At 42.0% G+C, this 19,102-nt stretch overlaps 1 protein-coding gene across 1 annotated transcript in view; it reads right to left on the bottom strand.

The window, feature by feature from the left end:
* P4ha3 (prolyl 4-hydroxylase subunit alpha 3) overlaps positions 1 to 19,102 on the bottom strand; it is a 33,499-nt gene extending 14,397 nt beyond the window's left edge. The window contains exons 1-7 of the mRNA XM_070034670.1: positions 18,903 to 19,102; positions 12,148 to 12,290; positions 11,420 to 11,643; positions 7,719 to 7,868; positions 6,358 to 6,409; positions 2,864 to 3,027; positions 2,479 to 2,655 (exon numbers count right to left, since the gene is read on the bottom strand). Of these exons, the coding sequence (XP_069890771.1) occupies positions 2,479 to 2,655; positions 2,864 to 3,027; positions 6,358 to 6,409; positions 7,719 to 7,868; positions 11,420 to 11,643; positions 12,148 to 12,290; positions 18,903 to 19,102 (1,110 nt within the window). The remainder of the gene's footprint in view (positions 1 to 2,478; positions 2,656 to 2,863; positions 3,028 to 6,357; positions 6,410 to 7,718; positions 7,869 to 11,419; positions 11,644 to 12,147; positions 12,291 to 18,902) is intronic.

Raw genomic sequence — 19,102 nt, 5'->3', positions numbered from 1 at the left:
CTCCATCCAGTCCACGTATGCTGTCAGGTCATACTTAAAACCAGCGGTCCAGTCATGCCACCCCTCTATTTAAAACTGTCCATCCCACAGTTCCCCACCCTGCCCCACAGCCTACCAGATAAAACCCAAACCACCCAGCATGACATTTAGGCCTTTCATTAATGGGGTCTCACTATCTACACCAATCAATTACCACCCTCCATCCTGGCTCTCACAGACTTGTTGTTCTCCCAACATGTCACCTAGCTAGCTCTTGCAATGTGTGACTGTCTTCCTGGAATAGTTGTTACCACCTGATGGCATTCACACTATGGTGACAGCTGCCTGCTTCTCTTCTCTGTCTTTGCCATCCTCCCCATACCTGGTTTCTCATTAGGGGAGAACCTGTGTTTTTAGTTCTCCATCGCACAACTCTGCACCCCCTCTCTACAGCACGTATCACAGGGCCTTCTAAATGCGTGCCTTCCTCCTATGCAGCAGGATTCAAAAGGGGAAGGAGACATATCTTGTCTCTGAAAAAGCTCAGTACCAGCCCAGTGTCTGGCACAAGGGTGTGCTCAGTTGAATGACTAAATGTTTTCTTGGATGAATAGCACACATTAAGTGCATAATCTCTGGTTGGATATAATTCTGAGGCAGATTAAAGTGCCATTTTTCTTTTTTTTTAATTTTTATTTATTTTTTATTGTGAAAATACTGTACAGAGGGGTTATAATTACATGGGCAAGATAATGAGTACATTTCTTATCAAGCATTGTAGCCTCCTCCTTTGTTTCCCCTTCCAATCCCTTCCCATCCTCCCCGCCCCCCCCAACCTCCCCGCCCCCCCAAACCTCCCCGCCCCCCCCCACCAAAGTTGTAAAGTTCGTTTTCGACATAACAACTTGTACCTCTAAAGTGCCATTTTTCAAAGGGAAAACAGACTCAGAGAGGTGAGATGGACTGAAAAATATTATATTATATATATTTCCTTTTCTCTTGTTTGGTGGGACTGAGGTTTGAACTCAGGATCTTGTTCTTGCTATACAAGACAAGGTTCTATTACTTGGGTCACACCTTAAGTCCTTTGGCATTAGTTTATTTCTCAGATAGGGTCTCATCCTTTTGTCCAGAGCTAGCCTTAGACTGAGATCTTCTGACCTCTGCCTCTTCCCAAGCTATGATTGCAGTTGTACACCGCCATGCCCAATTCTATTTTTTTCTCCAAACATTTACCACACTTCCTAGGAGGGCAATTCTCTTCACATTGGCATCAAGGTTGGCTCCGTGGTTTGTACTGCCTTCCCTATGAAAGGATTAGACTGACTCCCCTGTACCTGCAGTGGCGGGCACACACTTCCATCCATGTATCATCCATGATACATGGATGGAAGTAATACCTGCAATTCTAAGCAGTAGCTTTAAGAACATGCTTAACGGTCATTTCTGTCTTTTTCCTCTAGGATAAGACCAGCAATGTTCCTAACAGAGACTACTCTACCAGGCTGGATCTCAGAACAGAGACCATGTAGGAAATAGCTGCAGCCAATCCCAGGACAGACAAGTAATATGAGAAAGTATCTCTAAGATTCAGGGGCTGCTTACTACCAAGTATAACTTAATCTAAATGAACTGATGTAAGGAAGAAGCCCAGTGGCAATCAGTGTATCTCTAAACTTCAGTCCTGTCTCTAGCTATGTGTATGATCTTAATTAAGACCATTCCCAGATGTTGAGCCTCCATTTCCTTTTCAACAATCATGGAGTTGAACTAGATAATCTTTCCACCACCAGTCTTTAAATATGTATTAGAATTTCATTCCTTGTCTCTAGCATATTCTTTTCTTCTCCTCGTTATCTGGAATGATTGCCATTTTTGGAAATTTCCTTTAAATTTTCTGAGATTAAATTTATATACAATGATAAGCATGAGTCTTGAGCATACCATTTGCTGACTATCATCAAATTCATACAGCCACAAAGTCCATGTTCATAAGAAAATATTAGAAGCACATTTTTATTTTAATTTTATATAGGTGCCAATCTTGAACTCAGGGCCTGGGAGCTGTCGCTGAGCTTTGTTGCTCAAGGCTAGCACTCTACTACTTGAGCCATGGCTCCACTTCTAGCTCTCTCTCTCTCTCTCTCTCTCTCTCTCTCTCTTTTGGTGCTTCATTAGAGATAAGAGTTTCATGGACTTTCCTGCCCAGGCTGGCTTCGAACCATAACCCTCAGATTTCAGCCTCCTGAGTAGCTAGGATTACAGGTGTGAGCAACCAGCACTCAGCTAAAAGCACATTTTTAATACCCCAGAAAAATCCTCTCTTGCCTCCTTCCAGTTAATCTTTTCCCTTGAGAGGCAACCTCCTTATGATTTTTCCATCAATGACTAGCTTAATAAAATGGGTAGTGTTTTGAGCTTCTGGACTAACAAAGGATCTAAGTGTTCCGGTGTTCCTGTTCTCATACTCTTAAATTCCAGGCATTTGGACACACTCACCCAAGGTTCTGCAAGCTCTCGAATTTTCTGAGCCTCTGAGTCACTGATAAAGTCATGATAGAGAGCAACAAAGGGCTGCAGGTGGATAATCTCCTTCCGGATGGGCTGGAGTAGCAGGTAAGGGCTGGAACTGGTCTCATAGGAGCAATAGAGGCTGGGGATCTGGTAGTGAATGGGCTAGAAGAAAAGAGAGGGCTCAATGCAAGAGAAGAAGGGTCTAGGAGCAACATAAAAGTTGGAATTCAAGAGAAACAGGTGATCACTTAGCCACTGTACAAGTGTGCTTTATTGCTTTTGAAGACATTGGCCTTTCCCTTCATGTTGTTCCAATTCTAACTTCTCACTTGGGCCAAATCTGTCTTCTGCCTTCCCCAAGGAATCCTACCTGAGAACCCAGGGTCTGGCACAACGCCTCGTATGTGTCTCGGGTCTGCAGGTGGGGTACATTGGGCCTCAGGATGACAGCTTCAGCTGCTGCCTGGTAGGAGCTTTCTGCCAAAAGCCTTTCGTATTTCAACACATTTCTAGCCATCCTCTTATTATCTGGACCTGAAGGAAATCAGAGCAGGGAAAAATAAAGATTAACACACTCTGGCTCCTGGGATGTGTATATTTCTCCAGGCACCTGAGCACCCCGAATAACTCCTAGTGGCTAAAGGACAATATCTTATATTAAAGACTGACCTGGGCTTGGTGAAGCTGTAGGTACAAAGGACTTTGGGAAAGAATGTGGTACTTGACCAAGGGTCCATGAGATGACTGCTCTGAGATGGTCAGTTTTATGTATAGCAGATACACTTCATTCATTCACTTGTTCACTCATTCATCCAGTTACCTATCCACTTAGTAAATGTTTAGTAAATACTGTGTACCAGATAGTGTACTAGCAGCTATCTTTTTCAGAGAAAATCAGTATAAGACAAAAGAGTTCTAGATTTTGGTTTCACTTAATTCCCAAAGGGTCCCCGGAGAACTCAAGAAATCTTGTGTCTTGCTTTTGCCCATCTACTCGTGTCAACTTTGGCTGCAAGATGCAGCTACCCATGGCCTGTTGGCCTCTGGGTGTAGTTCTCAGTGCTTCTAAGAAGGAGGGGCTGAATTGTTGCAATGTTCTCAAAATATCTGAAGACCCCCCAATGTGCTTCTAACCACCACCACCTTGGAAAATGAGGAAAGGAGGAGCCAGAAATTTCTAACAAGAGAATTGAAGCTGTGGAGAAAGAAAATGGTGAACCCAAGCACCAGTGAAAGTACTGCAAAGCTAGCGATGAACCAGGAGCCCCAATTTGCCACATAACTTATCTGCCTGTGATAGTATATAATTTGGGTTCTTTGGGAGAGATCTGAATGAATCAAGCACAAAAAATGAAAAAAGTGGAGTTTTTTTTTAATATTACTAGTCATTTACGTGTTTCCAGAACAGTGACTTCCATAATCATAGTTCAGAAAGAATAATGTTATACACATGGGACTGGTTCCAGAACCTGTATGGATACCCAAACTCACACATACTCAAGTGGGTTCATAAAATGGTGTCATATTTACATATATGCATACCCTCTTATACACCTTAAATCACATCTGGATTGCTTCTAATACCTAATACAAAGTGTAAATATTATGTGAATATAGTTATTATAATATATTGTTTAGGAAATGATGACTGAAATGTTTAGTAGACACATTTTTTAAAATCCCTGTTTCTTTTTTTTTTATTGTGAAAATACTGTACAGAGGGGTTACAATTACATGGGCAAGATAATGAGTACATTTTTGGGGGGGGGGTCCAGTTGTGGGCCTGAACTCTGGGCCTGGGCGCTGTCCCTCAGCTCTTCAACTCAAGGCTAGTGCTCTACCACTTGAGTCACAGCGCCACTTCTGGCTTTTTTTTTTTTTTTTTTTGCTTATGTGGTGCTGAGGAATCGAACCCGGGGCCTTAAGCATGCAAGGCAAGCTCTCTAGCACTGAGCCACCTTCCCAGCCCAATGAGTACATTTCTTATCAAGCATTGTAGCCTCCTCCTTTGTTTCCCCTTCCCATCCCTTCCCATCCTCCCCCTGCCCCCCCAGACACATTTATTTTTAAAGTATTTTCAATATAATGTTGGTTCAGTCCTTGGATGGAGGGCCAACTATACTCAAGATTTATTTAAAATGTTATGAATAACCAGCCTGGTGGCTTAAACCTGTAATCCTAGTTGCTTGAGAGACAGAGACTGGGGGATATCAAGGCCAGCTGGGCATAGAAGTTCATGAAATTCCATCTCAACCAATAGCTTGGGGTAGGTGGCTTGTATCTGTCACCCCAGTCACATGGGAAAACACAAACAGGAGGATCACAGACAAGGCACATGGATATTGAGACCCCACCTCAAAAATAACCAATAGTAAAAAGTGCTGAAGGTGTGGCTCAATTGATAGAGTATCTGCCTGGCAAGTTCTGAGGCCTTGAGTTCAATCCGTAGTACCATACATTAAGTAAATAAATAAATAAAAAACAAACAAAGATGAATAAGTGAAGATAGAAAGAAATGCTTTATAACTTATTAAGACAAAACATACATGATGTTGTGTCTTATTTTAGTATCTGAATGCTTTATTAAATAATACTTTACTAAAGAAATCTATCTAACTATTGACTTTTTTCTTCTGGTTCTGGGGCTTGAACTTTGGGCCTGGGCTCTGTCCCTGAGCTTCTTTTGTTCAAGGCTAGTGTTCTACCACTTGAACCACAGAGTCACTTATGGCTTTTTCTGAGTAGTTTATTGGAGATAAGAGTTTCATGGGCTTCTCTACCCAAGCTAGCTTCGAACTGCGATCCTCAGATCTCAGCCTCATGAAAAGCAAGGATTATAGGAGTGAGCCACCAATGCCCAGCTACCATTGAAATTTTATTTAAAAAAAAATCAGGCTCAGCTAGGAAGTGTCTCTCTCCAAGACAATTCATTTTGTTCTCAGAAGGCACTACCTGTAGAAGACTGAAGCAGCTGCACTTTGAGTAGGATTCTTGCTTAACAAAATGAGCCATGGTTTTAAAGGAAAAAACGGCTAGGTCTCAGTAAACAGCCAGAGTGAGTCATATTTCTTCTTGTAGTCATAGTGCCCATGGATTTCATTCACTCCTGGGGCTACTTTCAAAACCCAGGGTGTTGTTTTGTGTCTATGTGCAGGTCCTGGGGCTTGAATTCAGAGCTTAGGTACTATCCCTGGACTTTTATACGCAATGCTAATGCTCTGCCACTTGAACCTCAGTTCCACTTCTGGCTTTTTGAGATAAGAGTCTAACAGACTTTCCTGTCCCGGCTGGCTTTGAACTGAGGTCCTCAGATCTCAGCTTCCTGAGTAGCCAGGATTACAGGCATGAGGCCTAGCATCTGGGTCAAAACCCAGATTTTTAAATGTCTGAAAAAACTGGCTTTTAATTTGAACAGTTTGTTCTATTAAAGAATAAGGTGGGAAGGGGCATGTTGACTTTTTTTTTTGTCAGGCTTGGGGCTTGAACTCAGGGCCTGGGTACTGTCACTCAAAGCTAGTGCCCTATAGTGTGAACCACCAGTACCCAGCATGTTGACATTTAAAAATTATTATTATTATTGTTGTTATTATTATTTTACATTAGTTATGCAGATGGAGATTTCATTGTTACATTTCCACATTCCTATCCATCTCATCCCCTCAAGGTTAATTTAACATCTCAGCATTTCCCATATAACTTGCCAACTTTCCCCATGCACTGTGCACATATGTTCAATTTCACCCCAAGTTTGGAATATACTTTGGATCATGAAATTAGAATAATAAAAATAGCTATATTTCATTTGCAGTAAATAAACACCAGGCGAAGTCAGACCCAAGAGGGGCTTATCTTATCATCACTTACTGTAGAGAAGAAACTCCCGGGAGAGGCTGAGGGCACTGGAAACATTTCCTGCCTTATTTTACAAAAGAAAAAAGAAGAAAAAGTAAAGCAAAGAAAGTGTTGACTGTACTGAAAATATCTCCTGTAATCAAATCATTAAACAGATTTTTATAAAAACTGTAAAATGTTCTCACCACAAGTACATAATGAAGTTCATTCAAAAGAACAGAAGACTAGAAATATAGAAGATCTATGGCCTTGCTGTAAAACAGGTCTCTTCAACAACAAATGTCTTAATAATATCTTTACCAGAGAATGCAGAAAAATAAATAAGGCTCAACTTGCATGCTAGGCAAGTGCTCAGTGGGAGATTACTGACATGCATGCACGAAGCCCTGAGTCTAATATCTAGCACCACAAAACAAACGAACATAAAACAGGTAATTTTTCTTAAAGTGTCCTCAAATCTCAAAGTATGTAAAACCTCATAATCGCAGGGTATCATTATTTGATTATATTTTGTTATTAAATTGAAATGGAACTATGAAACTCTTTAGTAAGTAACCATTTGGTCTCCAGGTTCAGTACTTTCTACAGTCTAGAAAGCTAGTGGGAAGCAGGCAAAGGAAGAGCCTATTTTTTTAAAGACCAGTTAAGAATTTGGGAAAGGGAGAATGGGGCATTAGTGGAGATCCAACCTAGGGCTTGAACTTGTGCTTACTATGCAGGTATTCTATCACTTGTGTTGCTCTCCAATGCTTTTTGTTTTGGTTATTTCTGAGAAAGGATCTCTTGTTTATATCTGGCTGGACTGAAGCTATTTATACTTCCTGCATAGCTGGGGTGACAGGTATGGACCACACCCAGCTTTAATTATGAGATATAGTCTTGCAAACTTTTTGCCTGGGCTGTTTTCAACTATGATCCTTCCAAATCCCTACCTTATAAAGAGTTAGGATTACAGGCAGCAGCCACTACACCTGATCGAGATATTTTTGGAGACTTACATGCAAGATATGGAAATAATAAAATAATAAAACAACTTCCCTGAATTTGGTCCTGTTAAGAAGATGAAAGAAATTAAGAAATGTGACATTTGGGGGGGTGGGGGACTACTCCTGGGGCTTGAACTAAGTCTGGGTGCTTTTTCTGAGCTGTTGTGTTCAAGGCTAGTGTTCTACAACCTGAGCCACAGCTCCACTTTTGACTTTTTGGCAGTTAATTGGAGATAAGAGTCTCACAGCCTACCTGGGCTGGCTTTGAACCTCAATCCTCAGATCTCAACCTCCTGAGTAACTAGGATTACAGGTGTGAACCACTGGTGCCTAACAGAGCATTACTTTTATAGTGATAAAAGCCCTCAGCCTCACTTATTCCCCTACCTGGAAATAGGCAAAGGCCAAGTGATCCAAGGCATCTTCTAGACTAGCTTCATCCTCTGTTTTCCACTCTCCGTAAGATCCTCGGAAGAGACTGACAGCCTCCTCCAGCCATGGAATAGCATGGTAGTAATCCCCCATGTCATAGGCCACCTGCAGGGAACACAAGCCTGAGACCATGGGCAGAGGAAAGGATACGGTTATTCAGAGAACGCAAGGGCTTCTGAGACATAGAAGGCAAGTTTCCATCTCACATTCACTGTAATTCAGTTTATTAAGCATCTGTCTGTGGAATTTATAATCTGGCAGAGAAGAAAGGATGGATCAGATGTAATATGGAGGAAGCAGTCAAGATTGCTTGCAACAAAAGGCATAATTTGCTATAAAAGCATAGAGACCAAAAAAGACTTGGGAATCAGCAGGTTTAGTAGAAGTGGCAGCTAAGATGGGCTTTCCTTGAATAAGAAGGAATTCATTGTAGAGGGATTGAGAAAAGAAACATTTTAAAATGACAGAATGGCAAAAACAGAATATGTAAGACTTAAAAGTGAAGAAAAACAATGTGAGCATACAAAGGGAGCATGGGCTAAACTAATCTGGTTTTGAATGTCGTATTTTTTTAGGGATGTATTGCTGGTAGCAATGTGAGGGGTGGATTCAAGTAGTTACTGAGTAGTAACTGGTGGTGCCTGCCACTGGGAAACTTGAATCAAGTAAGGGCACGTGAGTAAAGCAGTCAGTGAAACCAGGTTAGACACGGTAATGGAGGGAGACGTGGGCATGCTGTGGGAGCTCAGTGGGTCTGTTCTTATTAAATTATTAAATGCTGGAATGCCGGGCAACATAGCCACAGGCACAACCAGAGCTCCTGTCTCCTCCTAGCTAACAGTTAACGAGAACACCAGACCCACAGTACAATTTCCTGGAAGTCAATATTGGAAACAACATGGAATTATAAAGTCACTGAGTTGGAACAACTGTTACAAAATGATCTAATTCAGGTATAACTTCCAGATGACAGGACATAGAGATTCTGCAACTCTGCAGCCTACATTAGAAAGCAGCTCCTATCCTAGGTCTACCATTAACCTTTTGTTTTATCCATCTAGTCCTCATGTTTCTTAGCTGTAAAATGAATGACAATCCCAAATGCCTGATCTTTTCCTGTGCTCTTAACCTTCTTTCTCCTCATTCACCCATGATGAGATTGAACCTAGGAAAATCAACTGTCTCCTTAGAATATTCACAATTGCATCAATACATCAACAGACACAACTGGACAGTAACAGAATTAAGACAATCTTGGAAAGAACCCATGAATGAAATGAAGCACAGAGGAAACAAATTTGACCACAAATTGATAACTACTGAGGTTTATTCTTTGACCTGCAACCTCACTCCCAGGTAGTCATTCATCAAAGAGAAATGAAGACCAATGTCCACCAGATATACATTCAAATGGTAATAACATCCTTTTTCATAGAAGGCCAAACTGGAGACAATCTGAGCATATATCAAGAAGAGACTAGATCAAAAGTTGGTAGCCGGGCGCTGGTGGCTTAGGCCTATAATCCTAGCTACTCAGGAGGCTGAGATCTAAGGATCACGGTTCAAAGCCAGCCCGGGCAGGAAAGTCCGTGAGACTCTTATCTCCAATAAACCACTAGAAAACCGGAAGTGGCGCTGTGGCTTAAGCAGTAGTACCCTTGCCTTGAGCTGAAGAGTGCAAGCCCAGAGTTCAAGCCCCACAACCGACAAAAATAAAATAAAATAAATTAAAAAATAAAAAAGTTGGTGGTATATTCATGTGATGGAATTCTACTCATCAATAAAAAGGAACAAACTACTACTAAATCCAACAACATGGATAAATTTTATGTGCAGAGTGAAAGAAGTGAACTTAAAAAAATCACGTTTTATGGTTCAGGACAGTGGCTACGTGGTAGGATAGGGTGTTGGGTGGGGAGGAGGAACAAATATAGACAATCTGAACAACACCATTTCACCTTCCTTAATTATCATTGTTTGTACACTGTGTATTTTTTATATACAGTATTTGGAATGTTTTTAATCTTTCCAAATAAGTGCAGCAATACAGAAATAAAGACTTCCAGCATGACTTTCAGGAAGCTGCCTTACTACCTTTCAACATATGGTTTTACTTTCAGAGCAGCCTCACTAATGAAGTGTGTATTGGTACCATACAACAAACCATTTAACTGGCTTAAATTTAAATTAGCCATGAACGTGACAATTAGACTCTGTTTCTACTCAAGACCTCAGGAAGAAAAAAAACAACAACAGTATGTACAGTGACTCCAGGAACCCCATGCTATATTAATTTGGATGGTTGATTCCTAAAACTAGAAGCCCTGAAGCCCACTTTCACATCTGCTCATGAATACTGTAGGAACCAGAGGGAAAAATCACTTTCTTGCAATATGCACATTAAAAATGATAAAAATGTTTACCCACAGGGCATCTTAAGGCCAAAGGCGGGGATATTTTAAACTGATCTCAAGATGATCAGAGATCAGTTAACTACATCATGTAGTAGGTTCCTGAGATCTGTTTGTTCAAGTAATATTAAAGTGAATGGCTGCAGTTTTTTTTAATTTACCTTTACTTTAGTAATTTACTTTAGTATTTCTACATAATTAGGAAATGGGGCAAGGGATTCCAGAAATACAGGAGGCTGAGTTTCCATGATCCGACCTTCACATCACCATCCACATCCCTTCCTCACTTTCCCTGTTCTCCCAATGGTTCATTTACTAGGAAGTTATAGTTGGGACAACCAAAGAATCACATCGCCTAGTTTACGGCTCTTATTCTGCCACAATAGATAATTGTAATAATTATAATGCTGCCAAGAGTATTCTAAGAATATAATCACTTCACTTTCCCAAGGAAGAGCATGGGATCCTTTTTTTTTTTTTTTTTGGATCTGGTCATGGGCCCTGAACCCTGGGCCTGGGCGCTGTCCCTCAGCTCTTCAGCTCACGCTCTAAGCCACGGCGCCACTTCTGGCTTTTTTTCTTTTTGCTCATGTGGTGCTGAGGAATCGAACCCAGGGCCTCAGGCATGCAAGGCAAGCACTCTACCACTGAACCACCTTCCAGCCCGAGCATGGAATCTTGAGTTACAAGATCAGATTCAAAATTGGGTTGTTATATTTAAAATTGTATAATCTTAGGCATCTACCTGCTTTGCCTTGGGTTCCTTCATCTAAAAATAGGAATAATAAGTTGGGTGCAAGTGACTCACATCTATAGTCCTAGCTACTTAGGAGGGTGAGATCAGGAGAACTGCAGTTCCAGACCAGCCTGGGCAGAAAAGTGTATGAGATTTCATCTCCCCGGGTGTGTGGTAGCACATATCTATGAGCCTAACAACAATGGATGCTTAAAGTAAGTGGGTCACACACAACATAAATGCATACAAAGGCAGGAAGTGAGCCCCTATACTGAAAATAACCATCAGAAAATGAGGCTGGGGAAATGGCTTAAGTGGTAGAGTAATAACCCAACAAGCATGAAGCCCTGAGTTCAAATCCCAATACCACCAAACAATGGGAATAATATCAAAATTCCAAGCTTACTTTAAGTATGTGAAACCTATTTAAAAAAACAACAATCAGGGCATAGTTATTTCACTGACAAGAAACTAGAGCTGAGCCCTTGGTCCTGTCTGAATATCGTTACCTTGCCTACTTGGAAGCAGTCATCTGCCGTGAGGGAGAAGAGCCGCCTGGGACTATATAGGTCAGTGACAGCAGAGCCAGAAACTCTCTGGAAGACACCTCGGGCCAAGCCCTTCACATTGAGCATGTAGACATCCTGTAGCCGCATCAGAGCCCGTGCTGCTCCCTCGACGTCCTCGAAGACTGGAAGGTCTTGCTCTACCTTCTCATAACCATCCTTCAGAGCTGGAATAGTAGTAAAAACATAACCCATGCTCCCCAAATCAGGTAGCAAGCATTTACTATGTGTGGGGTGTGTTCCTATAGTTCATGAGAAAATGCTCTGTGTATCTTAATGGTCTTGATGCCAAGTACCTATTGGATGCTTAGTACACCATCACACAACATATATAATAGATGAGTTCATCATGTACTTCTTCACAGGGTCAACATAGTTTTCATTTTTCCTTCCAGGACTGGGGATTGAACCCAGGCCCTCACTCATGCTAGGCAAGTGCTCTACTACGTGAGCTATACTCTCAGCCCTGTAGTTGAGGTCAAATGATATAATCTAGTCTACAATCATAAAGATCTATTAGGTAGGGGACATACTTTGTTGGACTCCAAGAGTTAAGGAGCTAAAGTAATAGCTCCCATCTTACCCTTCATCATGTCTCATCAGAGTTTCTCTCCTTACCACTGAGTCAGGACATAGGAGCTTCTCTCGGTCCCTCCAGCCCTTCTCATTACCTCGGATATTCTCACTGGCCTCCAGACTGTGTACCACATTCCTCCAGTCAGATTGAAGACGTTTGATGAGAGTAAATGCAAGCAGAGGGTTGTCCACAGGGGTTGTTGAATCCTCATGCAATGAAAGGACCTTGTCATAGAATCTGAAAGAGAGTAGAACGATCTCACCTCCTAATACAACCACCACTAGGGAAGACTGGCATGGTGTGTATACACATCCAGAGCAGCTAACATTATAGCTGGCTGTAGTGGCATATGCCTGAAGTCCCAGCTACTAGGAAGATTGAGGGAGAAGATTCATTTGAGCCTAGGAGTTGGCCATGGTGGCACAGAGAGACATAATTTCATAATAAAAAAAAAAAAGTAAGCTGGGCACCAGTAACTCACACCTGTAATCAATCCTAGCTACTCAGGAGGTTGATTTCTGAGGATCAGGTTTCAAAGCCAGCCTGGGCAGGATAGTCTGTGAGACTCTTATCTCCAATTAACCACCAGAAACCTGGAAGTGGTGCTGTGGCTCAAGTGGTAGAGCGCTTGCCTTGAGCAGAAGAGCTGAGGGACAGCGCTCAGGCCCAGTGTTCAAGTCCCACAGCTGACTAAATAAATAAATAAATAAATAAATAAATAAATGTAAGCAGTTAAAAATCAAAGTTCTGGGCCTCTTGAGACTCAAGTAAGAATTTAAGAGGGAAAAAAAGCCAATCAAACAAAGCATATGAAAACTTCAGATAAAATAAAGAATTAAATGGGCATGGTGGCTCACACTTGTAATTCTAGTTACTTGGTAGGCTGATCATGAGAGGATTGAATTTCTCGGGTTTTTTTGTTTTTTGTTTTTGTTTTTTTTGGTTCCGGTCGTGGGGCCTGAGCTCTGGCCTGGGCGCTGTCCCTCAGCTCTTCAGCTCAAGGCTAGCACTCTACCACTTGAGCCACAGCACCACTTCCGGCTTTTTTCTTATGTGGTGCTGAGGAATCGAACCCAGGGCCTCGAGCATGCAAGGCAAGTGCTCTACCACTGAGCCACCTTCCCAGCCCAGAGGATTGAATTTCTCTGACAGCCCAGGTAGAAAAGTTCACAAGCCCCCTTTCAAACCATGCGTGGGTACAATAGTATGTATCTGTTATCCCACATTGCCTGGAGGATGAGACTGGAAGAACTGCAGATTCAGGTCAGCTCAAGCAAAACAGTCTGTGATCCTCCATTTCCACATAGGGAATTGGACATGATAGTGTGCACTCGTGATCCCTGAAAAGCCTAGATGGACTGGGGCTCAGATACCTGTCAGGCAGAAAAAGAGAACCTATGGCAAAAATAACCAGCAAAATGTTGATCGGAAGGCATAGTTCAAATACTGAAGGGCCAGCCTAGCAGGACAGGCACAAACCATTGAGTACCAGTACTTCCAGAAAAACAACAACAACAACAAAGTAGGTCTACTTATTCACTTATGAATGAGTTTCTTCATACCAGTAAGTTACTGTGGGTCAGGCACCATGCTAGATGTAAATGATACAGAGGAAAGACAGGATCCAGCTCAAAGGGATCACTAAACAAGGAAATCTTGTTCTTCTGTTATCACTCTATATCCAATCCTTAGTATCTGGTAGAAACTCAAATAAGTTGAATAAGTTACTGTGATTGTGACTTATGATATAAAAGAATTGAATGCATGGTTTGTAGGCAAGGCACTGAATCCAAAGAGGGGTTGGAAGAGGTAAAAGAAGACTTTCTAGAAGAGAGGATAGTTGACCTGATTCTTGAAAGATTAGCTAAAGATTGCTTGCTACTGTTTAATGACCCCTTACTATGTACAGGCATCCAAATGAGTGCTTTAAATATACTGTCTCATTCAATCTCCCTAACACCCTTTGTATAGATTTTATTTTATTTGCCAGTACTGGGGTTTGAACTCAGGGCCTGAGCACTGTCCCTGAGCTTCTTTTGCTCAAGGCTAGCACTCTACCACTTGAGCCACAGCACCACTTCTGGCTTTTTCTGTTTATGTGATACTGAGAAATCAAACCCAGGGGTTCATGCATGTTAGGCAAGCACTCTACCACTAAGCCATATTCCCAGTCCTGTATAGATTTTATTTTTCCTATTTTACAGAGAAAAATGGAAGCAAGGCCACAATATTAGGAGATAGCAAGGCCAGGATTGAGCCCAAATCAGCCTGACATAGAAGCCTGCTCTGGGCTGGCTTTTCCATGATGCTTTCCATGCAGATAGAAAAGGTGAGGAAGAACATTTTTGAGCCTACAGAGATCCATGCATGCAAAGACACAGAGATTTGACATATGTTTGTGAATCCAATTCATTAGTCTATTCTGGCTACTTCCTAGATATCAGACTCCATTGCTGGTACAAAGGCAAGATGAGGTCCAATGCACAAAGAATTCATAGACAGAAAAGTAACTGCATTTGTCCTTACTCTGCATAGGTTCTATAAGAAAAAATGGAATATACCCTTCTAGGAGCTAGGATCAAAATTTTGAGGAAGACAACAACTTCGGTCTCAGCACTTAGTCCAGTGGGTGAGAAAGACACAGTAATTACATAACAGATGCAACCCCAGACTTAAGAACAATACTTAGATGAGAGTGAGAAGTGATCAATTTAGCCAGAGCAGGTTTATATAAGGGTAGAGTACTAGTACTTATTATATACATAAATCTGTGAAAGGATAGAAAGGGAAATTCAGAAATTCAGAAAGGACTGGTCAGGTACTAGTGGTTCACACCTGTAATCCTAGCTACTCAGAAGGCTGAGATCTGAGGATTGTAGTTCAAAGCCAGCCCAAGCAGAAGTTTGTGAAACTCTTATCTCCACTGAGCTAACAAAAAGATCAGAAGTTGAGCCTGAGGCTCAAGTGGTAGAGCATTCGCCTTGAGCAAAAAAGCTAAGGGACAGCACCCAGGCCCTATGTTCAAGCCCCAGGACTCTCCCTCCCACCACACACACACACATCCAACAACTAAGTAAGAGATAGGAATGTTTGAACTGTAATGGTGACCATGGGATTCAATGGGATGAATTCAGGGAGACATTCAGGAAGTAGACAGAACAGAAATGATGGTGGCTGGGGCAGGGGGTATAGAATGGGGTTGGCCAGCTCACTGCCAACTTTCCAGCCTGGGGACGTTTGCTGAAAGGGGTAGAAATGGTGAGAATCTAAAGTGATCATCCTTCTAGTAAATTTCTCTTTTGAGAGCTATCCTACAAGAGTGTCCACAGCCAAAAGATGTTATTTCTTTTCCTGGTGTATCATGTTAACACACTGATGGAATCCATAATATTGAAGTGTGTTGGCCATATTGAACAGGACAGGTTAAGGATGTAACGTCTACTCTTTATGAGATTTTTTTCCTCCCTTATCTAAAAATGAATTTGAAAACAATATAATAACCACACTGGAGGGGAAAGTATACGTATAAGGTGACTATATGAATGTGGACAAGAGTGTGAGAGTCTTTGGGTGGGTGAGGAGGAAAGCATCTGCAAGTGAAATGGGATGAAAGAGAACAGAGGGCCTGGTAAGGACCCTGCAACCTCTTGATGCAGAATCAAAACAGGGTTTCCAAAAGAGTGGGACTCTCAATGAAGAAAGGAGGCCCAGAATAGAAGATGACCTGGCTCACAGCTTTCAGGAAGCTGAATGCTCCGTTCAGCTTAAACTCAGAAACCAGAATCTGAGCCTGAATAACTGAGGAAGGGCATCTGAAGCCGGTCAAGTCCCAGGCTGCCTCGAATCTTAAAGCTAGGGCTATTTGTGAGCTGCTCTGCCTGCATTCAGTGAGCCTTCGGGGTGTGGGATCCTTTTACTGCCCATTATTGCCTGCTATGGCACCATATGGAACTACTTAGTGAAGGCTATTCCATATACAGCTGAGACTTGGGCTGTGTCCAGCTTAGCGGATAAGTGTCCAGGAACAGTTGAGGCTGAGTGTGCAGTGATTTTATAAGATGGCTAGATGGGGGAACTGGAAAGACGCCCCACACTTACTCTGACTCAACCTCAACCAATCCATACTTTTCTGCTGTATTAACAGAAAGAACTGATCTACTCTAGAAGATGTCTGTAGATTTCTTTCAGCACATACATTTTTTCAACTTTTCCACTAACAAATGAATGGATTCCTTAGTCACTTATTAGAATAATGTTTCATATGTACCCAAAAGAAACTGAGGTATGAAGGGTTAAAGAGGTGAATACTTGCTTCAATCTACCAAATTAAAAGTCTTGTCATTATACCCCAACTGTGCATTTTGAGGTTCATTTGGTTAACCCAAGGGTTTGATCTCTACAATCCAATCCAATCCATATTTGAACAAATATGGCATTTTTTCCTGTCCCACAGAGAAAAAGGGTGGAGGAATCTATCAACTGATATCTGAGGCTGGTTTGGAATCTGAAGTTGGACACATGCCCAGTCTCTCAGCAACAAGCTAGTTTCCAGAGACTGAGTTACAGGATGCCAAAGTCAAACTTCAGGGTTCCTAAATGGCTCTGTGCTTTAAAGAATGGGCTGAGAGTGGAAAATTAGGTTCTTTCTTTCAAGAATCTGCACATAAAATTTGCAACCCAACCCCTGCATTCAACATAGTCTGGGTAGGCTATCCAACCACAATTCATGGGCCGTGTCATTTCAAAATGTTTTGGCTTCATCTCAGTCCTTCCGAGATAGTCTGAATGCTTACTTCTTAACCCAGAAATAATTGCTGCAAATTCTACTCTTTATAATATTTAAATTACAACAACAAAGAAAGCTAGAGGTTAACTATCTATGCACAACTGGTATATGAACTATGTATACTAGGTTGTAATGATAGAAACTACCATAAATTTTATTCATTACCTTGAAGTAAGAGGTAACCTCAACCACCAAAAAAAAAAATTACTTCCTTATTTAGAAATTCAAAGAATATAAAGTGAGGGACTGAGAAATAACATCTCAAATTACATAAGATTAAGAATATGGAAAAGTGAACAGAAACCACCAAACCTCCTGTTTAAAAAGCAGACATTCCACTGAGTTTTAGAGCATGACTTGGGAACAGAATCATAGTCTCCAAAGCATCAGGCTATATTTTTACAAAATTCAGTGTTTATAAATCACCTGAGAAAAGAATCTAAAATTTATTATCTCCTCTTCTTCTTGTTCTTCCTCCTTTTCCTTCTCCTCTTTTTCCTCCTCCTCCTCTTCCTTTTTCTCCTTCTTTTTGATGGTTCTGAGGCTTGAATTTCAAGCCTTGAGTTCTTATTTAGCTTTTTTGGCCAGGGTTAGTGCTCTACCACTGAAGCCATGCTTTCAGTTCTTGATTTTTGCTGGTTATTTGGAGATAAGAGCCCTGTTTTGTTTGCCTGGGCTGACTTTGAGCTTCAATTCTCAGATCTCAGTCTCCTGAGTAGCTAGGATTTTATAGGTGTGAGCCACCACACCTGGGCATGTCACATTCTTTACAGCTGGGCTCTTGGAATCCTTGTTAATGTTTTGAGCCAATAGTGAAGACTAGTACCAATCTCCCTTAAACAGTAATAATGATAGTTAACATATGTTGAACAATTACTACATGCCAAGCATAATGATAAATACTTTTATTTGGTACTCAGTCTGCCCAAAAACCCCATGAGAATAAGAACTACTTTTATTAGCTTTTTATAAATTAGGGAAGTTAAGTTTAAAGAGGTAAAGAAAAGTGCCCAAGGGTACAGCCAAGTATTCAAATAGAGGCCTGAAGAAATCCTGAATCCATGCTCTCAAACAACATGCACTATGGCCACTAACAAAACACAGTTTTGTCTGTGTCCTGGCACATCAGATAAAGCAAACAGAAGAGACTTCACAGCTTAATAGAAAGAATGTGGGATGAGTAATCAAGACAACATGCCCTAGTCCTGGATTTGTTAGCTCCTACATTTGTAATTTTGGATAAACTACTGGACTTTAGCTTTCTCATGTTTTAAATGATTTCTCACTTGTTAAGACTATAATACAAACTTTTGGGGAGGTGGCTAGAGAGAATTAAGATAAAATTGGTACAAGATCACCCACTGTGACAAGGGCGAGATGTCACACACACACTTCCACACAGATTGTCTTCATGAACTCTGACAGTGTCCACACACCTTCCTCCCATGTCACCCAGAGTTAGAATTGCTATGTCTTATACTCCCTTGAAGTCTCCGCTAGATATATGACATAAAGTACAATTTCAATATGTTCAAAGAACAACATAGTCACAACCACTGCTTCTGACACTGCTTTGGGCTTCTTAAGGTCCCAAGGAGAGAAAGCACAGCACAAAGCCTTACATGTGGAATCACATACAACCGTTCATCGACCACGAATCATTTCCTGATGACTGTCCCAGTGTCTTAAGCCTTACAATAGATTTTACAGTGGGCAGTACTACTTTGTTGATTCGTAGCAAGACAATACTAGCTGTGCATTTGCCTGTGCGTGCAACCCTCAGAATCTTCACGGTGCGACCTTGGTGTGACACTTTCACCCACATAGCTTAGGGACTGTTTATGTAGTTTTTAGAGAGCTTTTACACGTGCGGAAAAGAAAGAGCGGAAAACACATCCGATGAGAAACATCTCTAATTAACCATCATGATGCGAAGACTCCATCGCCTGGAGCGTCGAGCTAGGTTCTATTTGCCTAGAACAGTGAGTGCCCTTCGCCCCGCACCCTCGCGCCTCCCCGCGGCGCCCCTGGGCGAGCTGCCACCCCGCAGTGCCCGCGCTCACCTGGTCAGGTCCCGCAGCCGCGCCTCCTCCCCGCGCAGGTAGCGCCGCAGCAGCCCCAGCAGCCGGCGCTCCGGAGCCAGGGCGCGCGCCACGCTGGTCAGCGCCGAGAACGTGTCCTCCCGCGCCACGCTCCCGGCCGCGTCCCCGGTCCTCAGCGCCAGTACCGCCAGCAGCGCCGCCAGCCGCGTCCCGGGGCCCAT

Source organism: Dipodomys merriami, unplaced genomic scaffold, assembly GCF_024711535.1.
Source record: "Dipodomys merriami isolate MVZ:Mamm:240054 unplaced genomic scaffold, mDipMer1.0.p SCAF_25, whole genome shotgun sequence".
Lineage (NCBI taxonomy): Eukaryota > Metazoa > Chordata > Mammalia > Rodentia > Heteromyidae > Dipodomys > Dipodomys merriami.
This window is presented reverse-complemented; position numbering and strand designations above follow the sequence as displayed.